The 27,435-nt window shown below is 33.3% G+C and overlaps 1 protein-coding gene and 1 long non-coding RNA gene across 4 annotated transcripts; one reads left to right on the top strand and one right to left on the bottom strand.

Moving 5' to 3' along the window:
* Window positions 1-20: 20 nt before the first annotated feature.
* LOC18442992 (7-deoxyloganetin glucosyltransferase) lies at window positions 21-21,948 on the bottom strand. 3 transcript variants are annotated; one of them, XR_016054146.1, is made up of 4 exons: window positions 21,604-21,948; window positions 21,295-21,518; window positions 3,811-3,884; window positions 21-284 (listed from the first exon to the last, which is right to left on the bottom strand). XR_016054146.1 is itself a non-coding variant. In XM_006853197.4 (3 exons), the coding sequence occupies exons 1-3, from the start codon at window positions 21,882-21,884 to the stop codon at window positions 7,409-7,411; spliced, it is 1,434 nt and encodes a 477-aa protein (XP_006853259.1). In that variant the 5' UTR covers window positions 21,885-21,948; the 3' UTR covers window positions 7,176-7,408. The 3 variants fall into 3 exon arrangements, 2 of the variants coding, with proteins under 2 accessions (XP_006853259.1, XP_088721012.1); XM_006853197.4 differs by lacking the exons at window positions 21-284; window positions 3,811-3,884 and adding an exon at window positions 7,176-8,337; XM_088864886.1 differs by lacking the exons at window positions 21-284; window positions 3,811-3,884 and adding an exon at window positions 10,856-11,129.
* On the top strand, window positions 20,781-27,229 carry LOC148782267 (uncharacterized). The gene is made up of 2 exons (XR_016054147.1): window positions 20,781-21,113; window positions 26,944-27,229. It is a non-coding gene; the product is annotated as an uncharacterized LOC148782267 (long non-coding RNA).
* The last annotated feature ends 206 nt before the right edge of the window (window positions 27,230-27,435 follow it).

The following is a 27,435-nucleotide window of genomic DNA, read 5'->3' as shown; positions in this document are numbered from 1 at the left end:
TTAGTCGGTCCGAATCATTGTGAGGTCTAAACGCAGTCAGATATTAAAAACTTCAAAACTCCTTTGTAGTAACATGGTATGTGTCCGTTAATGTACATATATTAGCACAAGTAACATGGTTCCCTTAATATGTATCAATCAAGACCATTGGAGAATGTATTTGTAGTTGTTAACATGGCTCCCTTAACATGTTCCAATTAAGACCGATGAAGATTGTAGATGTATTTGTACTTGTAACATGGCTCCCTTAGCATGAACCAAATAAGATTTCCCCAAGTATTGCGCTGCAATATTAGAAACATTAGAAACATCAGACTGACTAAAAAATGGAGGTCGGTCATGGTTCGATGGTCTTGACATCGAATCAACCGACCTATGAATATCAAAAAAAAAAAAAGATTTAATATGGCGTCTGATGTTTAAAACATCCGGTCGGGGGCAAACTTAAAAAAAAATACAAAAAAAAAAAAGGAGTGAGGTCCTTCACGTGAATACTGCATATTTTTGGACCGTACCTTAATAAAGGCCAATAATTATTGACTTAAAAAAATGAAAAACTTACTAGCTATATATATATATATATATATATATATATATATATATATATATATATATATGTATGGGCCATGATTTCATGTAACTGATGTATACTAATATGATGCAACAACTTTAAAAAACCATCTTATAGCCATTTGTTTAATCCAAATTTTGAAATATATACTCTTTTCATTCTAATAAACATTCACAAAAAAAAAAGAAAAATTGAAAACACAGCTTAGAAAGTATTTTTTTAGCCCAATTAACATAGGTCGTTCATTTTGGTTAGATGTTTAGATTTAGGCCTTAGAAAGATTTTTTTCATTTTAAATTTTTTTGGATGGCTTTATTATCATTAGATGAACAATGTTAAAGAAGAAAAAAATAATTTTGAGTTTGTAAAGGCTAAGATCTTGAAATTCACAAAATGAATGGTCTAGATTCGTTTTTGGAGAAGACTCATTTTGACTATATCTAGGGTTCAAATTGAACTTTCATTTTTTGGCGGATTGATTATTGAGATGAAGAGAGTGTATGTGTAAAATTTGGGATCATATAAATACCATAAATATGGTTTTTTAGAAGTGTCGTTGCATCATACTATGATACAACTATTGTATTGGATCATATATATATATATATATATATAAATATAACTCTTCCCAATGTATATAGGCAAAAGTGAATAGTGTTTCATCTACCCTCATCATCATCTAAACTTCTTCGCACAATCACGGTTGTCTGGTAGTGTTTCACTTTGTTTTTCTTTTTTTTCTACAAATCCAAATTATTGGAAATTTAGAGCGTGTGTACATCTTAGTGAGGTGCACATAATAAAAATATGAAAAAAATAATTCTCAAAATATAAATTGACCAAAATACCTTTAAATTTTTTGGGGGTAGTTTTATCAATTTATATTTTGTGAATTATTTTTTTCGTATTTGTATTAGGTGCATCTCATTAAGATGTACACGTTCCAAATTTCATATCATTCCGATTAATAAAAACAAAATGAAAATTAAAACACTACCCAACAACTGTGACCGTGAGATGAAGTTTGGAAGGTGATGAGTGTAGACGAAATCACTGTTCATTTTCACCTATAGGCGTTTTGTAGTATCTTCTTTTATATATATATATATATATATATATATATATATATATATATATATATATATATATATATATATATATATATATATATATATATATATATATATATATATATATATATATATATATATATATATATATATATATTTGTTTTGAGAGGCTGTAAAAATAGAAATATAAAAGGAGAGATTTGCATAAGGTGCCCACCTTATACTATAAAACTGAGGTGCACCTCTAAATTTTGCGAGAAGATGTATTACAATGGATGAAAACGATACAATGGCTAAGCAATTAAAATTTTAAAAAATGGTGCAGATCAAGTAGATCTATAAACACTTAAAAATTTTAAAAATAGATAATCCTTCTTTGTATTCATATATTTCAAGGTCAAGATGATCAATAAGGTATTCCAACTGAGGCAGTCTTTTCGATGGATTTTTGAGAAATATTTCGAGGTCAAGATGGTCAATAAGTTTTTCCAACTGAGGCAGTCGTTTCTATGGATTTTTGAGGTGGACCTTCTATAGTATAAGTTGCACACATATCGTTGGACAAACGAAGCCCCGCTTTAATTTGAGAAAATTGCTCATGGAATTGTAACAAACTAATGTTCGTCTTATATAACTCGAAAAGCATGGTAACCATATTTGCTTTAGTGTTACATAAGTAATAATGAATGAAAAGAAAGGTGTTTAGGTTACAGTATGGAGGAGATGGCAATGGGTGTTCTATAAGTTTGTATATTTGTGCGCCCTCACGCACTAATTTTAGGGAATATTACACCCAACCAAATTTTTTTTTTACTTTTTTCCACAAAAAAACATTTTCTAAAAAACGCCCCCCAAGTAAAAAAAAGTATTTTTTTTTTTTGACAAAAATGCTCTTTTAGGTACATAAAAATTTAATTTTGGCCAGACATTCATGTGGGCTTACATGAGTTGCCAGATCCCTCTTTGACACTGCCAAACTATTCTTTGACATTGTCAGACTGCACTTTGACTCATTGTCGGACCGCACTTTGGGCCTATTGCCGGACCGCATAGGCCTGTTGCCAGACTGTATGGGCCTATTGTCGAACTGCTCTTTGGCAGTATCGAATCGCATGGGCCTATTCCCAAACTGTTCTTTGTTGGTGCCGAACTGCCACTTGTACTGCTTGACGGATACTGTTATTTACCAGACCGACATTACACTACTAGACTGCCCTAAGAATACGCCTGACCGCAAAGTTTGGTTGGGGGTACCTTGCATAGAAATCGAGTCTTAGGAGGTTATTTGTAATTTTCTTTTAATTTTGCGTTGAGTAATTTAATCTTTTTAGCTATCCATGTCAGCAAATTTTGACCTAATTGAACTTGAATTTTGTAGAAAAGTATACGAAGTGATCATTTACTTTAGGACACGGTTTCTATGAGTCCATGTAGAAATGGGTCACATCTTAAAAATCTATTTTTGATATGGAGTTTTTGGCCTAATTTTTAAGGTCATGTAATCTCTAACATTGAGATTATGAATATGAAAGAATAAATAAATTTTAAAAATTAAAAATAATAATTTTATTAAGAAAATATTTGGACTGTTAGTTTCAAGTATTTTTAGATGGACTAGCTATTTGAATCTATATTTACGATGAATGCTTTTACCTTGGGGACCACAAATGTAGAAATGCGGTCCCCACTGCATGCAGCAGTTTTCCTTTTACTTTATTAAAAGAAGATCATAATTACTCAATCAGGTGGTTATAAGAGCGTGAATGATTAGACTCAAAATTCAAAAGAAAAAATCTTGAACTTTGTGACATGCATCAAGCTGTCCAAATTCACATCCAATAGCTAAGAATAACTATGATCACTATAAAACAAAGATAACTCATAGTGCACAATCCTTAAATATTTTGTGGACCATTTTATTTTGAAAGAAAGACCTATGTGATTTTTTATCGGGGAATACATTTTTTTTTTTTTTTTCACCCCTTTCTTTTGGCAAAAGATTACTTACAGGTGGTATTTATTATAATAAGATAAATTTCAAAATAAAATCATCATAACAATAAAATCAAGATATTAACAACTTGATGCCATTGAAACAATTATGCACTATGTTTGAGAATAAAAGATAAGATTGCAATAAACAAAAAAAAAAGTGTCGGAGGAGATTACCTCAACCGGGCTTATTACACCCCACACCGAGTCACCACCATCCGATGGCGTGGGATCAACGATCTAGCTTCAATCTGGAATCAGGAAAACAAATTTCGACCAAGCCAGAACAATGGAATATGAACCCTTTTGATCACAAACTCAAATCCTTGGTGAATTCTCTTAGCAACCTAGTTTGAGAGAGATGAATTCTCTTTTTGCTTAACCATAAAACCCTTAGCAGTAAATCTATATTTTAGAGATAGGAGAGAAGAGCTCTATAACTTAAACCCTTAGGTTCTTTCACAATGTGTGAGAGAGAAATTAAACATGAGAGAGTGGTGCGTGCGTCTTTTTTTTGGGATATGAGAGATAAAGATGGGAATTCGGTACAAGAGATAAGGTGTAGATAATTTTTAGGTAGAGACAATCCAGTTTTTATAAGCTTTGAATAAGATTAGGGTTTTTCTTAACTTGTCTCTTCTTGTAAGATTGAATATAGACCGTCAATCAACGGTGACTGGTGGGGTGAGAGATCTGAGCCACCCATTCCATAGATGGGCTATCAACATTATGCAAGATGCATGAACCATTATTCCCTTTTTCTAAACTTTTTTTCCATCAATATATTTAAATAAAATAAATATCATGCATTCTATAAAATTGCACGATCCATGTCCTAAACCATTTTTTATCAATATATTTAAATAAAATAAATATCATGCATTCTATAAAATTGCACGATCCATGTCACATATTCCATAAGGATATATCAAATAATATCAAGTAGATAAGTACTACCAAATATAAATAAGATAAGATCCATATCAATTCAAATTGACCATATCTCCTTAAAACAAACTTGCTACAAAATAGATAAAGCTATGGTTAATATAACCCTTCCAAGATTTGACCACATGCCACAAATCAAACTAACATTATCTTAAAAGCAAACAAGAGAATCAAATAGGGTGGGGCGTGCCACCCTTTTGTGGCACATGTGGGCCCCCACCCACATGCCACATGGTGGGCCCATGTGCACTATAGGCCCCCACAGAAAAATATATTATTTTTAAAATTGAATAAAATAATTTAAAATATATATTTGAATTTTTATAACTTTGTAATAACAATAACTGTATTTTTATAAGTTCAAAAATCACAAATAAAACATTGAGAGATTCATAAAAATTCAAATAATAAAACTAAAATCATTTCAATAATAAAATGAACACAATTAAATTAATATGATCGGGAAATGATCCATATGGTTTTAGGAATTCAATCTGTAATAACGGGGTACTCCACCTTCAACTGTGGACTACAGACCATACTAACTTTATCAAACCGACCCAATGTTTCCCATGACCCACAGTCCAAGCATGGGCTCATTAGCGGGTCACCAAAGTCAGGTCGATGAATCAAGGGGTTGCAATCTCAGTCTGTGGATTACAGGTCCTCCCCTAGAGACGAGTCAAGGTCACCACGACCTGATGCGACCACAGCTCTATGGCGCATAGAGGTATCTCTCACACGTGAAGGTGGATATCTGGCTTTCTCGACCGATCTATCAATATGTATGCCGTGTGATGATACATGGATGAGGTTTTGGCCCATGTCTCAGTAGGCCACCATCACACACAAGGGTCACACAGTCCCTCGGCTGAGTCATCCGAGCATGTTCTCCTATCTCATCAATGGCTAACCTATAAACCCTCATCGATTTGTTCTTCCTGCCTTGGTAACATGGGTTTTTCCTAACTGTCTGGCCTAGATCGGTAAGCACAGATCGGTATTAACAAACTATCATTTGCTTAGTATGGTCCACGAGAGACCACACTTCCACTGAGTTCATGTTCCACTATATCATTTCATTTTACAAGCCTTTAAAAATCACATAACTCCAACATATTTGGTGTTTCTTCTTAAACTAAGGGGTCAAATCCCTCTTAATGTGGAGCTTATTCATTCAAGAAATGCATAGGCCATCTATTAATTGCATGTGAATTTTAAGAACTTAAAGAGGACAAAATCCTCGATTTGAAGTCAAAGAAAAAGATTTTGAATAACCTAGAACTAGTTTTTTAATCGACCAAGTCGGCAATTGCTCATATAAAAAAACATTAATAAAATTTTCCTCGTAGACTTGAAAGAAAGAGAAATTTATATAAATACGCCTCGTGTTAGCAAAGGAATCTCCCAATGTTTTATTTTATACGTGTAACTTCTTTTGAATTGCCACTACTCCAATCATCAACATCCGAATAAGAAATCCATTATGATCTCATACATTTTCTTCTCTATTTTTTTTCATTTTATACTCTTTATATATGTTCTTGATTTGTAAAATTCATAATTCAAAATTAAATATGACTACGGATCTTGAAGATTCTAAACAGTGACAAACTTGACAATAAAAATAATTGAGGAGAAAGGGGGTAGATAGAGCCCGACTTTGGATCTTAATTATCAAAAATTTGACAATAAAAATAATTGAGGAGAAAGGGGGTAGATAGAGCCCGACTTTGGATCTTAATTATCAAAAATTACGAGATGGCTTTCTCACTTTGGATACGGTAAGGCTGAAGTGGTATCTATTTCAAAATTCAAAAAAATAAAAAAGGATAAAAAAAGGAAGTAGAGTTATCAAAACAAATTTGCCCCCCCACATGAATGTTTTTTTGGGATAAGGGTTTTGGTCAATTGAGTTCTTTCAAATCATATAGAAAAATAGGTGATGTCCAACAAACTATCTTTTATCTCAAGTTTTTTTTTTTTTCGAATTAAATCATCTTAAATTTAGGTCTCATGAAATGTTTTTGGCAAAGTTTTACATTAGCTATCTACCTAACACAACCCACATCATTTATCCATATTTGGGATGGGTTAAGGAAAAGTTTAAGGACCGTACCTTCTTAGACCATTCTCTTCAAGCGAAATAAAAAATTAAGATTGATTTACATACAAACCATAAAATATTTTTTAAAATACAAAATGTTTCGTTTATAGGTAGAAATGACAAAGAAGGTAGGTCAACTTGGTTTTTGTGTTTTTCAAAATTGCCTTTGGATCTGAGGATGGAATCCTCAGCCCAAATTTTATTTTATTTTATTTTTGTTAGTTTTTTCGTTAGTAGGGAAGTGCCTCAAACTTTAAGGTAGTGACCTACTAATGAAAAAACTAAAAAATATTAAATTAGATTCGATCCAAGGATGTCCTCGGAATGAGGAAATATTTTGAAAAAAATTTTAGGGTCCGTCACGTAAATCACTCAAAAATCAAATATAGGAATATGCAGACTAGCCCTTAGTCAAGGATTTTAACCAACTCAACATCCTTGTAAATACGAACATATAGTGACCAACTTGTGGTCGTTATAGAATAAATTTCTAAATACGTTTGCTTTCTCCTATAGAACAACACTTCTTGAATGCCCCAAATCCAGTTATAAACTGTGAATCAGAGTTTAAAATGTTGTTTTAATTGGAAATCAAGTATATAAAGAAACTTAACATATTTATTTTTTGTTTCTTTTGGCTAAGTCATAGGGATTGAGCTTAGAACGTAGCATTGCAAATCGTCAAGCGCTAACCAATTAAACCCGCGCTTTGACAACTACTTAAGACAATTTCAATTGTCCTTGTGTCACAAGCCTGTCCAAATTGTTGATTGAGGACCCTCCTTCAATGGCATTCTCTGCAAGCTCCTTCCACTTCATGGCCATCTTTCTCATCTCCTTCCCCTTATCTCCCTGCAACAACTCCTTCACATGAGCCTCAACCTCCTCTCTCTTCACATTGTTGTCGATCTCTATGCCGATTCCCCAGACTGCACACGCCAAATAGCAATTTGTCTGTTGGTCCGCAAAAAATGGCCAACATATCATGGGAACGCCATTACAAATGCTCTCCATTGTCGAATTCCACCCGCTATGTGTCAGAAATCCTCCAATTGCTCGGTGCCCAAGAACTTGCTCTTGGTTGCACCAAGTCGCGACTATCCCCCTCTCCTTGGTCTCCTCTGCAAATCCTTGTGGCAATCTTGCACCCTCCTCCCTCACTAGGTCGGGCCTAATGACCCACAAGAATGGCATCTTGCTATTTGCAAGGCCCCAAGCAAACTCCTCAAGTTGCTTTGATGTCACCACTGTGATGCTGCCGAAGTTCACATACAGCACAGACTGTGGCTGCTTGTTGTCGAGCCACTCGAGACATGAAGTGTCTTCTATCCATAAGTTGGACTCTATTGAATGTAGCTTTGGATCGGAGATCTTGCGACTGAGTGTGTGCAAGGGACCTATTGTGTATATCGATGGCACTCTGGAGCATAGAATTTTGAGAATTGTTGCTTCTAAGTGATCAAAGGTGTTGATGATCATTGCAGAGGCAGTGGTGGCCAACTGAGACTCAACTGTGCAGAATTGGAGCATAATGTCATTGGGATCTGTGGTCCGTATTAAGCTGGGCATGTCCCTGAGCCGGATGCCCAGCATTCCATCAATCCAGTCTAGAGGAGTCTCAAGGTACCCATTGTTAAGTTGGCTTTCATCTGTGGGAAACAAAGGACACTTCTCATTGATTAAGAAGGTTAATTTTTGTTTGCCACTGCTTTAATGGCAACTCCTGTTTTCTTTGATAATGGGGGGTCGTGGTGGTAGCAGTATTTGTGCCCCAGCTAATGTTTACGCTTCCATTCTCACTTAATGCATTCAAAATATGGAAACATGAAGTTGGTAGAATTCTTTAAATTTGTATACATATGAAAAGGATTTGGGAAAGGACTTGTGAAGAAGGTATCTGAAAGTTAGTTTCTTTATTGTAATTGAGTCAATTTTACTAAGAAAAGGCTTTCAATGCAAAACAAGTGCGATCTAGCAGATGTTAATGTGAAATAATAAGTTTAATGTTTAGGAGTAAAGTGAAAGTAGGCATTTTATTTTTCGAAATAAAACTCATCATAATCAAGTTTTAGTGGAACCTTTTAACATTTTTCTTGTTTACGTATTGTCAAGAAATTTGATGATCCTTTTAAAAACGAAATTTGACCATCTTTGGGATGACAGAGGTTCAAAAGCAAGGGTCCGACTCGGAATTAGGCATATTCCCTAGTCCTAGTAGTCTTTATAAACACAGTCGAGTGTTAGTTCTTCGGCCTGCCCCTTGTGGAGAACCTAATTGGTATTTGATACATTATACATGTTCAAAAGAAAAATATAAAATCTCGTATCATAAAGATTTCTATTTAGAGATAATGATGGTTATGAGGAATTCCAATCAAAATTGGAAATAATATCCAACTAGGAAAGATGTTGGGCACCTTTATATAATGAAAATTGTAGCAAGATTGAGAAGTAGATTTTTTGGGAAAAGAAAAAGAGGCCTCACAGGTCTCCAGGCCTTTTCCCTCTTCCTTTTTTGTTTGCTCTCTCCTTGGATGCCTAGAAAGGAACAAGTGCCACCCAAATCCAGCAAATGGGCGGGAATCTTGGTCGTCTATATGAAAACCTCGAGAATTTGGTTGTGCATATTATGATTTTAATTCTCATAACTAAAAGTTGGTATGAGGCTTCAGGTATCCAACTCTTGGCCTAGAGGAACCACCTGCCAAACGAAGGGAAAGTTCGACACCAATCGAACTTATATCTAGAAGATCCTGATGTTTTTACTGTATTTGTATATGCCCAGTGAATCCAACAATGATATCAGAACCCTTTTAATAGTGGTTCTCCTTTCGGATCAGCCGGTGCAGTTTGTCTTTTGGAAATAAAAAACGGATTGGTTTCTAAGGAGTTCATCGGCTTTTTTTTTTGTTTTTTAGCTTGTTTTCCATGAGATTGGCATCTGAAGCCATGTTAGAAAAACCGGGTGATTTAATCGGTAACTGCTCCGTTAGATCAGAACCGACTAGTGGTTAGTTCCGATTTTGAGTAGTTTCGGTGATTAGCCAGTATTTTTAAAATAAAAATTCAAAAAAATGTATATAAAATCCCAAAAATAAGAAGTTTGGTTTGTAATGTAATTTTTAATATTCTTTGTTTTGGACATTAATACTCACTTTTATATTTTCTCATCTTTTTTTGGATAATTTTAGAAATACCTATAGGGACAAATCGATTCTTTAAAATTCATTTTTTTTATTAATTTTCAACATCATTCAAATGTGCTTTGTTTAATTATTCTTTATATGCTTTTCATACTTTAGTGGATTTTTTTTTATTTCTTTTGAATTTTTTTCAATATTTTTTTGACCGCTCAAGACTTACCTAGTTAGAACGGTTGAATCGGCCGGTTTACCGATTAGGCCGGTTAAACCGCTTCTAGCCCCTTGTTCAGTTAACCGTTTCGGTTCGATTTTGCGAACACTGATATGAAGGTGTGATAGTAACATTAGGGCATTGAGGCACGAGTAAGAACACGAGGCATGCATGAAATGGGAACAAAATGTGTGTTCCAACATGTAGATACATCTTGGACTACGTAGTTCCTCTTTTTCTTTTCTTTTTTTATTTTTTGTTTTTTTTTTTTTTGATAATTTAGTAGAGAAAACATACCCTCTTTTCAAATAATTTAGAAGTTTGCTATTTAAAGTTGTTAATGGGGTGATTTATTGAAAACCACAACGTTGTGACTTGGGTGTGTGGGACTTGGGTGTGTGGGTGGCATGTAGTTATTCCTTGTGGACCTTGAGTGCACCACCGACCACAATAATTGTGATCGTGCATTACGCATGCGTCCACGCACTTTAGACCAAGTGGACCACTGAGGTGGTCCAGCTTGGGACCATCAGACAATGTATTTCGTGGAACTCTAGTAGTCTCGTGGACCACTTCAAGGAAGTGGTCTTGCTGGATTACACATCATTGTAGTCCAGATCCTCTAGGACAATAGAAAAGACAAAAAAAATACACTAACGAGATGGCCACACTTGTGTCATAACACAGTGAGGCCACACATGAGCATAACACGTGTGAGACCACGATAGAGACAAAGCCGATCGAAAACCAAATCTTGCATGATCTTTTCAATAGCAACAAATGGCGATCATCAACACCCTAGTCAACAAAATCTCTAACGGTACTGCATCTATAAAGCAAAGGAAAAGTATACAAAGGTAATCTTGACTATTAAAGGTGAAATTGCGTGGCAATTATTGTACCGATCAAGTTCAAAGTTTAAATGAAATTTTTTTGAACTTTATTACACATCCAACCAATTAGATTTCACATTAGATGGTTATAAGCAATGGTTTAAAAAGCGGATCGATGATCCGGATCGGACATCTCAAAAATCAATTCGGATCGACGCATCGACAATTCGGATCGAAAATCCATCGGATGAAACCTTCAAAAAAATCCGAAAAAATGATTAAAATTCATTATAAATGTTGTTTTTAAAAAATCCAATAAGAAATGAGGGTACAACATTATTAACTTTCATTTTCTCATCAATTTGTATATATTGAGATGCTCTTTCCCTGTATAAACTTAAATACTAAATTTGCATCACATAAAAAAAAAATTCATAGAATTATCATGGATAAAATATATAATTATACATGGACTATTATAAAGTGTAGACTGATCAATGAAAGAATGGCCATTAAAATCTCGTTTTGGCGAAAAACCCTAATCTGCTAAAAAAACCCAAATTATTACAGCCTAACTAACTATAATCCAAAATTATTACAACCTAACTAATTATAATATTATATAATGAAATTATAATTATTAATTTACATTTTATAATTATTTGATTAAAAAAATAATAACAAATTAAAAATATTTTAGAATATTATCTAATTGAAAAGTGATTAAAAAATTATTAGAAGAGGCTTCCATATCATATGACTAAAATTAAAAATAAAACCACCAATAAATTCTAATATAATTATATTAAAATTTCAAACTAACTTTATCCAAAAAAATGAAAAATAAAGACCTAAAATTCAAAAAAAAATCCTATCGACAATATGCACAATAGCTAAAAAAAAATAAAAATAAAATAATATATTGTAATAAAACCCATCGAAAAAACTATTTTACTAATAAACATCAAAAAAATTTATATGGCTATTTTTTAATTTGACACACTAAATTAATGAGTGCTATTATTTTTTTTTTAATTTTATATAGCCGTTTATTAGTGCTATTAATTTGACATGCTAAATTAAAACGCTACACATATGGGCAATGGCTTGCAAAAGTTAATGGCTTGGAAAAATTATATGGTCGTTTATTAGGTAATGGCTTGTGTGACGATGGCTTGCACGCTGTTAAAGGCAAGTGGGAATTGTCCCACATCGGAAATATCAAGCGACTTCCAAGTTTATAAAAAATGTGAAGATGAGCTTTTTAACAGCATGCGAACGAACGGTACATGGGGTAACACATGATTGCATGTGAATGACAATGTCGAAAATTTCCTTTATTTCTAAGAAAAATATCCCAATTACCTTTGGAAACGTCATACATGCCGAGACATGACGTCACCATCTGAGTCTATACAGTGATTCGGCCGGAATCGCCGATTCTCTTTTAGAAGCGAGCGATGTGCAAAAATATTGAGGCAACCTTGCACGTGCGCACGTGTGAGTGCGCACGGACTAACGGGAGTACTTGCCTGAACCGGATGGGAACCGGCAGTTCTACTCTAGGACCGGGCGGTTCCCGGTTTTATGATGGAACCAGCACGAGCTGTGCCAGTTCCCAAGTCAAACCGGGCGAGTCCGATTCGACTTGCCGATTTTTAAAACGCTGGTTATAAGTAATTGGGACCTCCTAGTGTAAAAGGTAAATTGTCTCATTGCCTACAATCCCAAACAATTAACCTTACTATTAAGCTAAATCATTTTATGCTCCCATACGAGCATATTGTCAATTTATTTCATGAGGTAAAACCCACTTATAAAAGTAATTTTAGGACCCCAAATTTTTGGTATGTAAACTTTTTGACCATAGATTAACCCTAGGATTAAAACAAAAAAATTATTTGAATTGAACTCGCTATGTAATAATAATAATAATAATAATAATAATAATAATAATAATAATAATAATAATAATAATAATAATAATAATAATAATAATAATAATAATAATAATGTCTCAAGATTGAACGGACACCATCCCATTTTTGAAGGGTATGATCTGAGTGTTAAAAAACTTAAAATTCAAATTTTTTGAATTGAAAATAATCACCTAGTAATTCTTGGGTGGTTTTCAAAATTTCAGACTAAAAAAATCTCCCATATAAGTCATTTGATTGAGGAGCAGATGAACAATATGTTCCTGTGAGAGCGTAATGTACGTTCTCTAGTATTAATTCGTTTTTGTCAAGAAATGATTCAAGACAAATGAAAAAAAGATGGTTCAATAGAAAGGGGAACGTTGTAACTTCATTGAGTTATATAAGAGTTTCCCGTTTGGTTTTGACTTAAAATGAACTTAGTGTAAACAAAGAGACTATTTGTCTTTTTTATATGGAGGTCACAATCATTCTTGTCTTTTAAATTTCAAAATAGGTGGTTAAATGAATAGACATAAAATTATAAAAAAAAAACATTTTGGGACTCCATGACCCACCTCAAGCCATCCAATTTGACATCTAATGCGTGGGAGTATTTGTGACCTATGTATTTTTTTATATACAATCCCTAAAATCGAATGGCTTTGAGATAGGTGTATATTCTTTGAGTGAAAAAGGCTATGTGGCAATAATAATTATATTAAGTCACAGCAAAGAAATAATAATTTTATTTCATATTGCAATTATGACCTCTTTGTTTTTTAAAAGTAAATACTCTTTGCATATATGACAAAATTTATAGGTGCTCAAAGGTTTTTATATTGAGTAACTAAAATCTAAAAAGACATATATTAAGGTAATTCTTAAAAAAAATTAAAATATTTTTATACAAAAATGAGAAAATATAGCACTTACTACTTCATTTTCCTAAAAAATTTACTTTCCTTGAAGTTAATTTTAATATCAGAATACGTTTGGAAAAATATACAAGTTAAAGAGCCTTCATGTCCACAATGAAGACAACCAGCCTTAGGAAACGCAACTAACCTTCTCTGGAAAAGTAAAAACATCCGCTCATTTACTTAGAGCAATGTTTCGAAATCGTGATTAGGACTGGGAATTACTGATTTAGATGGAAAATAACAGCGGTGCAAAAAGGGGGGGCAACGGGTCGACTCCGGGTCTGGCCTAGACCCAAAAATGTATTATGGAACTTGGACCAAGGCCCGACAGTGAGTCATTGGACCCAAACCCAGACCCAGACCCAAAAATTATTATGGCTCTTGGATCCGGATCCGAGAGAGAGAGAGAATGCCCATTGCAAGTGCATATTGGGTAGTGGCCCTTAGCAAGGAAAAATGATTATGTGCTAATTAAATGGATTTTGGGGAATTTTCCGTAAATATCCCTTTTAGTTTCTATTATCACCGAAATATCAAATACTTTCTATTATTACTGATATGTTCGTTTTTTTGGACTTCATAACAATTTTTTTAAAAAATACGAAACTATCCATTTTCGATTTTTCAAAAACCGAAATTAGACCAATTTCGATTTTTGAACAACAAAAAACCGAAATCAGACCAATTTCGTTTTAAAAAACCAAAAGTTTTAAATTTTTGGTTATTCAAGGACCAAATATTTTAAAATTTCGGTTCTTCAATATCCAAAAATATTTTCTCTCTTTTGTAGAGTATTCTCTCTACCTCTTTGAAGTCATAGTTATCCGATAAAAGGGGAACAACTAGTTTGAGCCAGAGGATAATGAAAAGCTGATGACCTAACCCATGATGCCTTACCTGCCAACCCCGGCAAAATTCCTCAAGCTTCAAGCTATGGGAATATCCAGATCAGGTCAAATTCCTCTCTCAATACGCTGGTGAAACTTACTCAAAAAAAGATGGGTGAAGGGGAGAGAGAGTTAAAAAAAAACCATTTTTATCTGTATAAGGTAGAGAGAGAGAGGTCTTAGAGGACCGAAAATGGACAGTTTCATTTTTTAAAAAAAAATTTATGATGAAGTCCAAAAAACGGACATATCAGTAACTGAAAGTACTCGATATTTTGGTAATAACGAAAACTAAAACGGATATTTAAATAATTTTCCTTGGGTTTTTTATTGAGTGAATACAAGCTTTTGATTCATTTAAATCTTAAATAATGAAAAAGCATTTTGTGAGTCAACGGACACACTAGTTGGCGTCATCTTTAAGATGAATCTCCACAAGTAAAGATTCCTATCCAATGGATAGGAAATTTTTTAACAGAAAAGCTTTAATATTTTATTTTATTTTTTTATATTCATGATCATCATAGTGTATGTCCAAGATTAGTATGAGTTGGGGGCTCATAAAAACCAGGTCCTTAAATAATTGTGGGCCTCTCTAATTCATCCGAGACATCATAGGCTAAGACTATGAGTTTCTTTTATTATGCTTTTTTTTTTTTTTGCCTTTTTTTACCAAGCAATCATTTAAATAATTAACTCTAACTTTAAGGAAAGAGAGGGAAGCAAAGAATAGAGATAAAGTTGCACTCTAAAAGGGTGCAAAGTAAAATATTTATTGCTTTTGAAGATTAAAAAAAAAACCGTACTTGAGTGAAATTTTAAATAACTCTATTTAACAAGTTATTTCGACACTCTATTTTCAAGATTTTCAAATATTTATAGATATGCTCAATCTGCCTCATTTTTAAAATTTAAAATTTTATATCTAGGTGTGGAAATAGATTTTAAAGTCAATATAATGTTTCCAACACTAGAACTATATCTCCAATATAAGACAGACATCTAAATATTGTAGAAAGATAATTTCTCAGCACCAAATTTTTCTTGATCTGCTGAAAATTTATTTTCATCTCTAATTATAAAATGGGATTGTGTCCAATGAGATGATTTAGCTTTGGTATACGACATCATAACTACTGATAACTATATGATGTGAAATCTGATAGTTTGGGATATGTCACAAAGTTCGAATAAATTTCTTTTGAACTTTGAGCTTGATCAATGAAATAAAGGCAAACACTTAATTTCACATCCAATAGTCAAGATTAATTGTGATCATCTTGTACCAAAAGTAAATGGTCTCAATATATACTTTTTCTAATAAAATTTGAAGTTTCAAAAATAATATAGATGAAGCATATATGTGAACACTTGAAAAATATTGAAAATTGATGGCCTAGATAATGCATTGCAAGATGCACTATTACCCAGACATATAATGGAATTTTTTTTTTTTTCATATTTATATATCTCGATGTCCGATTTGAGAGTTTTTGACATCAAAACATCATCGAGTAAATTTTTGAGGTGCATCTTAATTTGATTGTTTAGGGCCTCAACGTTATAGAAACATTTTCATATTTCCAATGGGATGAGGTCAGCCAACTCATATTGTACATATGTGAGCGCCCCATTAAACCTCCTTACAAATAGATTTTTAGTGTAAACTTTTAGGGATTCATGATCTAGGTTAAAATTCCTATGAAGATGGAAAAAAAGAAAAATCGATATTTAAAGTGTAATTTTTTTGAAAAATATTTAGATATCGTATAAGCCTTGTGAGTTTTTTCCTACGTCCGTCTTTATCAAATGATTTCCTTGATTCAAAAACGACAAAACTTTCCTCGTTATCAAAACTGTTGTTCTTGTTTCACTCTCTATAATTTATTCTAATACAAGAAGATGTGGTTTGCATAAAGTTGCAACCTTAAACAATTCAATTAATGCGAACCTCTAAATTTTATTTTTGTATAATTTTGATATAAAAAACTCAGCTTTGAGAATCTATTTTCATCTCTAATTATAAAATTTTTAACTTTAAATGTGGATCAAATCAAGTAGATCTATAAACACATGAAAATTTTGAAAATAAACGGTCTATATAATATGCTGTAAGATACACTATTTTAAAGATTCAAAAACTTTTTTTCTTTTTATATTCATATATCTCGATGTCGAGATTATCAATTTGAGAGTTTTCCAACATCTAAACCACCTTTTATGATGGATTTTTAATGTGAATGTATAATTCTACATTTTAAGGTTTCAACCTTATATAAACTTATTCTAAAATGGAATATGAATTTACTTTCATCCTATATCTACATGCTATTCTAACATTCTATATTTTATTTTAATCACTGGAACTGTGATGGACATTGCTGAGTCGGCGGGCTATTGCACAGCTGATCCAATTAACACACATCCCAACAACTCCAACGACCTCATTTAATGACTTCATTATTGCTTTCTATTATTGCTAGTCCACAATTTACTTACGTCTCTTATTTTAAACAAAGTCAAAAGAGACTTCATGCTCCTATGGGAGTACACTACCCATTTACTCCTTGTAGGTTAGTACTATAGTAATTTAGGTCTTCTAATTCTTGGGATGTATCACGTCAACCAAGTCACCTAGTTATCAATTTTAAAGAGCAAAGAAAAAATAGAAAGAAAAGCTTTCTATGGTCCCTCTACAGCGCATAAGTTCTATCTTCCCCTTTATCCAACCATCCATTTTTTAATGGAAGGTTAAAATTACCCCAATCACAATGTCACGTCATTGTTTTATTTATTTATTTTTTTCTATAAATTGTTTTGACACTAAATTTTGGACGTTCATTCTTCTATTAAATTCACACTAACAAAAAATATAAAAAACTATTTTCAATTAAATAAAGTGATCAAAATACCCCTGAAAGATTCAAGGGGTATTTTAGTAATTATTTTTTATCGAAAATTTATTGTCAATATTTTTTATAAGTATGCCCCAATGAGAAGCTGACACGTACCAAATTTCATATTCAAAAAAATTATATTAAAAAAACTAAAAATAAAATACTTTGAGATGTTGGATCTAAAATCAACGGTGAGTGACTCTCTTGATAAAAAATAGACGGCTGGAAGGAAGGAGGAGGATAGAACTTCTATGTTATAAGAAAAACATAGAAAGTTTTTCAAAAATAAAAATAAAATACACTCTTGTAAGTCTGAAAATGTAGATCATTGAATTTTTGGGTATTTTTTTAAGAACTGAAATTTTGAACTTTTTTGAAAAAAATTACCTTCTCATTGTTCAGTATATCCAAAAATTTCATTAGCAACATTTTTTTCACTCGGGGGAGTAAGCAGACAGTATATGCCCCCACGACAACAAAGCGTACGGGCTATTAAAATTTGTTCTCCTCGTCGTTTGAATGCGACTGGATTCTCCGGTACATAAATTTAGGAGTGATGTACATATGGACTCCAAAATTTTAGGTAAAATATAAAATACTCTTTTTATATATAAAAATTACAAAGAAGACTGATCAATAGTTTTTTATTTTTTTCAAAATTTCTTCTAGATCAGCTTGAATTTTAATGTTTTTTTTCCTTTTTTTACATTAGTATTGCAGTGCCCCAAACTTTAAGGCACTGCCCTGCAAATGAAAAACTTAAAAAAAAAAAAATTCTGACAAGCTGAGGTGTAATTTTTTTTTACAAAAAAGAAAATTGGTTGACCGACCTGCTTTATAATTTTTATATGTACTTAAAATTTTATGTTCCGTATGTAAATCACTCTAAAGTTTTAGTTTTTATATGTACTTAAAATTTTATGTTCCGTATGTAAATCACTCTAAAGTTTTAGTGACACATACATTAACTTATCAAAATGCTCCAAACAAAGCTGGTTTGGACCAGCGCAGTCCATCACGAAGCTAATTTTTTAGTGTTAGAAACACATTATAATATATAAATAAAGTATACGGTTTGTATAGAGCCAAGGCTCTAAACAATCAAAGTAGACCGCACCTTCAAATAGTCTCAAGAGATGTGGTTTCAATATAAGAAATATTTGTGATAGCTTTAAAATATATTATCATATCTAATAATAAAATTTATAGTTTAAAAAATAGTATAGATGGAACATATCTATGAAAACTTGAAAATCTTGAAAATTGACGGTCTAAAAATGCATTACAAGGTGTACTATTCCTAAATCTTGAAATCAATTTTTTTTCTCATGTCCGGGCATGTTGATGTCCAGATAATCAATTTGAGGATATTTGAACGTCAAAACAACTTTGAAATTTTTGAAATGCATTTTTATTTGATTGTTTAAAGCCCCGGTTCTATATAAACTTCTCCAATAAAAGCAATATAAATGATCAGTCATATACGTACAAACCCACCTTTCTATAAATTAATTATGGTTTGTAAAATTTGTACGTCAACATCATCTCTTTAATTAAAAAGAGAGCGTTATTTATTGGGTGCGGTTCCATAAGGTTGCGACCTTAAATAATCCAATTAAGGTGCATCTTCGAATTTTATCATAACAAGTAGTTTTGGAGTAAAAATTTTTAAAAATATTTTAAAATTTATTTTTATATCTAATTATAAAATTTTAAACTTCAAAAATAATTAAAATCAAGTAGATCTATAAATATGAAAATCCTGAAAATAGACGGCCTAGATAATGTGTTGTAAGATTAACTATTTTTAAGATTCAAAATATTTATTTAATACATACATTTCAAGGTCGAGATCAATTAGAAGGTTTTTTAATATTAAAATAATATTTTTCAATAGATTTTTGAGATGCATCTTTAAATCTACATTTTAAAGTCGCAATCTCATATAAACTTTTTTCTTATTTATTCCCTTAGTTCATCGGAAACGTGGTGCAGGAGATCTCTAATAGATAAAGCCTATATTTCGGTCAATTAAAATTTAATTAAATATTACGTAGTTTTCCAGTGGACTGGTAAATAAACTAAGGTTCACTTTCACATATTTTAAATTTCGATTCTCTCAAAAAACTTGATGAATATAGTTTTTAATTTATATATATATATATATATATTAAGAACCTCGCTCTTCGTGCACCTCCCACAGCGTACATCTGATATATATATATATATCTTAAGAACCTCGCTCTTCGTGCTACCTCCCAAAGCGTACATCTGTCTCGCCCTATCCACCCCTCTTTTTCTCTCTTAAAAAACCTCGTCATTCGAACCCCTGCTACAAACCTCTACTAACCTTTCCCCTTGTTCTTACTCGCCTCCTCTTTCTCTCCCTTCTATCACCATAACCCACGCCCTTTTTTTACCACAAACTCGCCTCCTCTTTCTCTCCCTTCTATCACCGTAACCCACGCCCTTTTTTTACCACAAATGGGTAGAGAAAGAAATAGGGAAAGCACAAGGGTAGGGAGAGAAGACTTCAAAGGCGTGTTTTCTATGGGCTTTAGGGCAGAGTTCGCAAAATTGAACTGAAACGGTTAATTGGATATGGTTATAGAGCTAGTTTAACCTGTCTAATTGGTAAATCGACCGATTCAATCGCTTTAACTGGGTAAATATCGAACGGTCAAAAACGTGTTGAAAAATAATAAAAAAATAAAATTTTTTTTACTAAAATATAAAAAACATATAAAAAATCATTAAAACAAAACACATTTAAATAAAGTTAAAAATTAATGAAAAAAATGGATTTAAACCCATTTTATATTTTTCAAAGGTTATTTTTAATTTTTTTTTAAAAAAACAGGAAAATATAAACGTGAGTATTAATGGTCAAAACAATTTTTAATGTCAACCATAATGTAAAGAATATTTAAAAATATATTACAAATCAAATTCTTTATTTTTGAGAATTTATATATTTTTTTTAAATTTTTTTTAAATACCAGTTATATAAATTTATATAATTTTTTTTAAAAAAAATTTATATTTTTTTTTAAAAAAAAAAATTTATATAAATTTTTTTAATATTTTTTTTAAATCACCCTAATCGCCTTAAATCCGACAGTTACCGGTTAGATCGAGTGATTTTGCAAACAATGTTTCATAAAAAAAAAAAAGAACTCATTCCATCTACGAAACCAAAAAAAAGAGAGATATTTGCTGATGCAAGCAGTTGCCAAGCTCTCTCTAAAAACAAGTAGTTGCCGATCTCTCTCTCTAAAAAATAGACAGTGGCCCTATTTCTTTCTCAATAATCAATGGCCCATCTCCCTTACTTCTCTCTAAATGGCCCATCTCCATTACATTGGCACAATTACCCCTCTTCCTCTCTCCACCTCACTCTCTAACCCTTCTCTCTCTTTCCCATGGGTGGGTCATCTTGTCCATGGGTTTTAAGCCTGGAGCATTCTGGGCTTGAAGTACGTATATTCTACTTCTCGATGACTCTTAAACGTGCTAGCGCTCCACTTTTTCTTTCTAAAAACACGCGAGCGGAAGACGAGAAAAAAGGCAGGCAAATCGCAGCATTAATTTCAGCGTACAGGGCGATCAAATAGTGTGAGTTCAACGCACAGATTGATTTGAATCTTAGCCATAATTACATTTCGTATTTAAAATTTAAATTGGCTATGTTAGAGCACATAACGATAGGTAGATCTAGATCTATTTCTGATAATTGTTTTTGATATAATTGATTAAAAAAGTAAGTAAATGAGCTAATTAAGAGAGAGGAAAGTACCTTTGAGAGGGATGTAACCCCTCTCCTGGAGTTCAGGGTACTGAAGGAAAGCCAAAAAGCTAGAAGCACTGGCAGGATAGAAGGCGATCCTTCGGATGCCGAATCCAATTGCAACCTGCTGTGTGAAGTTCATGGCCGTGTCCGAGATAACGCAGCTCACAGGTGGCACATCCGAGTCAGTCAGCCTTGCCAAAAGCTCCCTGAATGGAGCCACACAACTAAACCTGAAATAATAAAAATAAATCTCATCACCACTGCTGTAGAGCTCTGGTGTTTACTATATCATGTCTTTCTGGTCTTTAAAGGAACCTTGTGTAGTAGCAAAGATCAGGAACACTTTGTGTGGCCTCGATTTCGACGGGTGGCAAGCCGTCTGGGATGCAATCGAAGACAAAGCCGTCGACGCCCATCGATGGATCGGAGCCTCTTGATTTGAGAAGCCTTTGGTGGTTGTACTCTGTGTTGACAAAGGTTATGTGGAAACCTCTGGTGTGGAGGAGCTTGGCAAGCTGAACCATGGCGTTGATGTGGCTCTGTGCAGGGAAGGGCACACATACGGCATGAGGCTTGGTGGAAACTGTTGAGGCCATTTCTCTAACCTGGGCAAGTGCTAGGGCTAAGCGCTACCTTGGGGTGTATGCTATTTAATGTAATAGAGTGCTGGATGGAAAAACTTGCATTTAAATGGCCTGTATGACTGTATCCACGATTTAGTATTAATTTTCCTGTAAACCTTTACTGGGGAAAAGTTTATAGAGAGCCTAGGTTTTAAACAATCAAATTAGAGCCTATCTTAAAGATTTCACTAGAGGTTGTTTTGATGCCTAAATATCTTTAAATTGATCATCTCCACATCAAGATGCATGAACTTGAGAAAAAAATGGATTTCAAGTTTTGAAAATAGTGCACGTATTTTTTGGACGGTCAATTTTTAAGTTATTCAAGTTTTCATATATCTGCTTGATCGACACTATTTTTGAAGCTTTAAATTTTATAATTAAAGATTAAAATATGGGTGTGGTTTCTATAAAGTTGCAACCTTAAACAATCCAATTAAAACGTAATTTCAAATTTGATCACAACATATAATTTCCTTTTACAATATTCTTAAGATTATGTTAAAATCTATTTTCACATCTAATTAGAAAATTTAAAACTCCAAAAATGGTTAAAACCATATAGATCTTTAAATATATGACAAACCTTAAAAATGGACAGTCTAGATAATATATTGCAAGATGCACTATTTCTAAAACTCAAAAATGTGTTTTTTCATATTCATACATCTCAATGTCGAGATGATCAATTAGATAGTTTTTCAATATTAAAACTAACTTTCCTCATATTTTTGAAGTGCATATGTAATTCTACATTTTTCGGCTCCAACTTTATATAAACTTTATCTTTAAAATATATTTTAAAGGTAGTCAAAGATTTCCACCATTCAACCACATCTCTTAGACACTTTTTTAAGGTGGGCTTTAATTTGATTGTCTATTCGTAAAGGCACGTGTTTTGCCAATTTGCGTAAGAAACAATATAAGACATGAGCATCTATACTATGCTCCCTTAGGAGCGTAGTCTACTTGTACTCCCATAGTCGGAAGGACAACTTGGGAGGATTCTTTTTAATGTAAAATTTTAAGAACCACCTGAAAGCCAAAATATTATTATTCTCACAAGAAAAAAAAAATTGAAAATTGAAATGTTTAACACACTGATCTCACCATCCAATTTTTGGATGGTGTCTATTCAAATTTAAAACATTATTATTTTAGGAAAAAGTTTATATAGAGTCGAGGCTCTAAACAATCAAATTAGAGGCCACCTAAAAAATTTCACTAGAAAAGGTTATGTTGATGTCTAGACATCCTTAAATTGATCATCTCGGCATTAAGATATATAGACATGAGAAAAAAATAGATTTCATGTTTTAGAAATAGTGCATTTTATAATGCATTTTTAGACCGTTAATTTTCAAGTTTTTATAGATTTACTCGATTTACATTATTTTTGAAGTTTTAAATTTTATAATTAAGTATAAAAATATATTTTAAGGCTATCACAAAGATTTTAAATCACTTTTCTCAACACTATTTGAAGGTGCACTTTATTTTGATTATTTAGATCCTCTCTATACAAAGTGCACCTATTTTTTTAAGTTCAAAGAGAGTGCAATTGGGAAATTGTTTTATTGAGGTTAAAATATGAATCAAAGAGGCTATATTCCCAACATTTGGAGACCTATTGGTTGAGTTTTACCAAAGGGGATAATTGGATAATATACTCCCATGGAAGCACAATATCTTTTGGCATAACTAAAACAATTGGCTCTCATCCTGTGATGAGGTGTGGGTACAATAAAACTTCATCGTGGGTTTTATGTGGTACACACACGTGGCTCTTCCGTGCCCATCTCTCCCTCTCTCTGAAATGGATGTTATTTATAGCTCAGTGAAAAATGGCGGTCCACTCATAAAATTCTCTTTTAGAGAATGCAACTAGGCTTTGTTTTCTTTAATTATTAGGCCAAATTTCTGCAGCAATGAGGATGGCTTAATTGCTACGGAAGAATCCATTGAGTATTCAAACAAAAGATTTTGTGAGGGAACCGGTTTCTATGGCCAAGCCTGCCTATGGAGAAATGTGTGCCTCTTAATAAATATATTTTTGAAATGGATTTTAAAACTTAATTTTTAAAGATATATAATCTCTAATATAGAAATCATGAATATAAATAAATAAATAACTTTTTAAAACTAGAAATAATAATTATATTCAGAAGACATTTGGACTGTTTGTTTATATTGTTTTTAGATGCAACACCTACTCGCGTCCATATTTAAGATGTATGCTCACTTTTTGGGCCCCATATGTAAAAATGCGGTCGAGCCCGCATGAAACAATTTTGCTTTTGAGAAATGAATGGTAGGATTCTTTCATATTTAATGAAAGATCTGAGATAATTGACATCCGAGAAATCAATTGAAATTTAATTCTGTCAGTCAATGATTTAGCTATTATCTTAGTTTGTTTTTAGAAAAAATTACATTTGGACCATATAAAAGGAGGTCTATTACAGTTTGGTATCCAATATGCTCAATATTAACAGCACCACTCCCAACCTTTTTTTTTGTCCCAAAGTTGCTCTCTTGTCCAGTAATGAAAACACCGGTCAATGAGTTATTCTTTCCACACAAAAAAATACAATCTCTCTAGCCAGACTCTCTATCTCTACCCGCCAACTCTCTCTACCCACCCTCACTCTCTTTCTCTCTCTCTTAGTCATGTTGCTTTCCAGCACCCAGCTTCTGTTGTACTCAAACCAGTTGGGTACTTCCTATCTCTTAAACACAAAAGAAATGCCACTCTTTCTTGGAAATCATCAACTATTATTTTCTCTTCGATGCATAGTAGAATTACACCATTTGCTAAGAACATATCACAAGAAAAGAAGTGCGATAACGAAATCATGGTACAAAACGCTCTTATCTATGATTCTTGGAGCAAAAATAGTTAGAAAATCATGAAAAGGAGCATAAAAATCTACAAAAGAAAATGATCTTGCTTTGAAAAGTAAATAATATCTATATTATGGCGAGAGACTCGGTAAACCTCAGTTTACCGTTTTCTTCTCATTCAATTTGTATAGATACCTATAATTAAGGGATTGTAACCTTTTGGATTTGTCTTACTGTATAGATCCCTATAACAATGGGACTTCAAACTCTTGTATTATTACAAATACCCTTTTTTGGGGAGTACGCATTATTGAAAAATTTGTTTCCATTCAAATTGCTCTTCCAAAGTTTCACATGGTATCAGAGCGAAAAACTTTTTCGGCAAGCTGTGATGATTAGGTGGAGATAGTGTTGAAGAAGGCCATTAGATAACCATCCTGCGTACTATGTTGAAGACATTAGCCCCTCAGATTTCCACTTAGGTTTTGAGTTTTGGAAGACTATTGAGTTGCACACACATGCAATATATATTTTCAGAAGAGCCATTCCATTGATAGCCAACTGCAAGGTCGTCCTAGTGTTTGCGATGCTCTCTTCATTGTTGCTCCGCACTGTTTGCAATAGGACCCATCTCTCTCTCTAAGGTTTTCGAAACCGCTTTTTTTGTTATTGGGTATTCAAAATTGGCCGTGTTTTTTGGTAGCGCGGCTTTCTCTCTCTACCCACTGCTGCTTTAGAGAAAGCAAGTTTCTCAGCCCTTCTTCGTAGCACGAGTCTCTCTCTCTACCTGCAGTCTAGAGAACGCAAGTCATAAAACAAAAAAAAAAATTCTCTACCGTTATTTTCCCTGCATCTTTCTTTCTTTTTCAATCATGTCCACTGTATCTCCCTTCTATCTTCATCACTCGGACAACTCGGGAATGTTGCTGGTTTTTCAATAACTCACCAGAGAAAATTATCCATTCTAGAAGAGAGCCATGAAAACTGCTGTCGATGCCAAGCACAAACTTGGTTACATCAACGGCACTATTGCTCAGCCAGAGGAAGGTGCATCCAACCAGGCTGCCTGGAGTCGTTGCAATAACATGGTCTTACCCTGGATTTGGAACGTCGTCAGCAAAGATCTCACAAACAACATTATCTACTTTGAAACCGCGTAAGAAGCATGGAAGGACCTGCAAGAACTTTTTTCACAAGGTAATGCTGCTCAGATTTATTGCATTACTCGTAACATTTCAAATAACGTTCAGGATCAGCAGACTGTCCTGCAATATTTTACCACACTTAAAGGATTTTGGGATGAGATTGATTCCCTAACTCTCACCCCAAAATGCTCATATGTTGTTGTCAAAGAAATCACCCAATTGAAACAAAATGAAAGGGTGTTTCAGTTCTTGATGGACCTGAATGACTCTTTTTCCAATGTGAGGAGCAATATCCTCACTATAGATCCATATCCTTCCATGAACAAAGCATATGATCTTCAAGATGAATGACAAGGGGCAGTTCAACTTCGTTCTGCACATCCCTTGGAAGGAGCTGCCATGGTTGCGGGTTACTTCGGTGAAAATGGTTGTGGCAGAGCTCATTCAGACAACAATTATGCCAACCAATTCCGCGGAAGAGGCAATGGATGCGGAGGCCGAGGATGCGACAGACCCTGTTGTGATCACTACAGATATTTTGGGTATGTACGGGATCAATGTCACAAACTCCATGGATGGCAAGCTCCTCATAACAATGCCACTGCTATAAACGCTAGCAACAAGGACAACAATAGATAGGCCGAAAACGCTATAGTTGTTCACCTCTCTCCAGACCAACATTCCCAACTTATGTCCTTGTTGAACATTGACAATAGCTTATCATCAAGTATGACTATGTCTTGTGCTTCTTTACCATCCCTTTCATCATCATAGATCATTGATACAGGGGCATCTGATCACATGGCAACCTCATTAGACCTTTTGTCAAGCAAAAATACCATGCATCCAAACCAGAATGTCAGACTTCTAAATGGTGATATAGTTAACGTTTCTCATAAAGGAAATTGCTCCCTTTACCATCATTACAACTTACTGATGTTTTATATCTACCTTCTTTTGACTTGAACCTATTATCCGTGAGTAAGCTAACCAAATCTCATAATTGTGCTGCTATTTTTTTCCCTAATTTCTGTGTATTCCAGGACCTAGCAACGAAGTCGGTGTCTGGTCTGGGTGAAGAACGTGACAGACTTTATTTCTACAAGGACCCAAGAATAAAAAGTTTCTGCAATCAAACTTCATCTTTTCAACTCTGGCACAACCGCCTTGGTCACCCATTGAACCAGCGCTTGAGGCAGTTATCCAAAGACTTATCTTTTTCTTTTTCAGAAAATAGTTGTTGCCCTTGTGAAATTTGCCCTGTGGCCAAGCAAACTAGAAATCCATTTCCTTTGAGTTCTAATAAAAGTTTTGTTCCTTTTGAGCTTATTCATTGTGATATTTGGGGAGTATACTCAACACCAACACACACTGGGGCACGCTGTTTTTAACTATTGTAGATGATTTTAGCCGTTGCACCTTTTTAATGAAATTCAAAAGTGAGACATTTTGCCTATCAAAAACTTTTATGCTATGATTCAAAACCAATTCAACTCGACCATTAAAACCCTTATATCCGACAATGGCACTGGATT

Source organism: Amborella trichopoda, chromosome 4 (genome assembly GCF_054954075.1).
Source record: "Amborella trichopoda isolate Santa Cruz 75 chromosome 4, AtrichopodaSantaCruz75HAP2 v2.0, whole genome shotgun sequence".
Classification (NCBI taxonomy): Eukaryota; Viridiplantae; Streptophyta; class Magnoliopsida; order Amborellales; family Amborellaceae; genus Amborella; species Amborella trichopoda.
The sequence above is the reverse complement of the archived record's forward strand: the minus strand, read 5'-3'. Positions and strand labels throughout refer to the sequence as shown.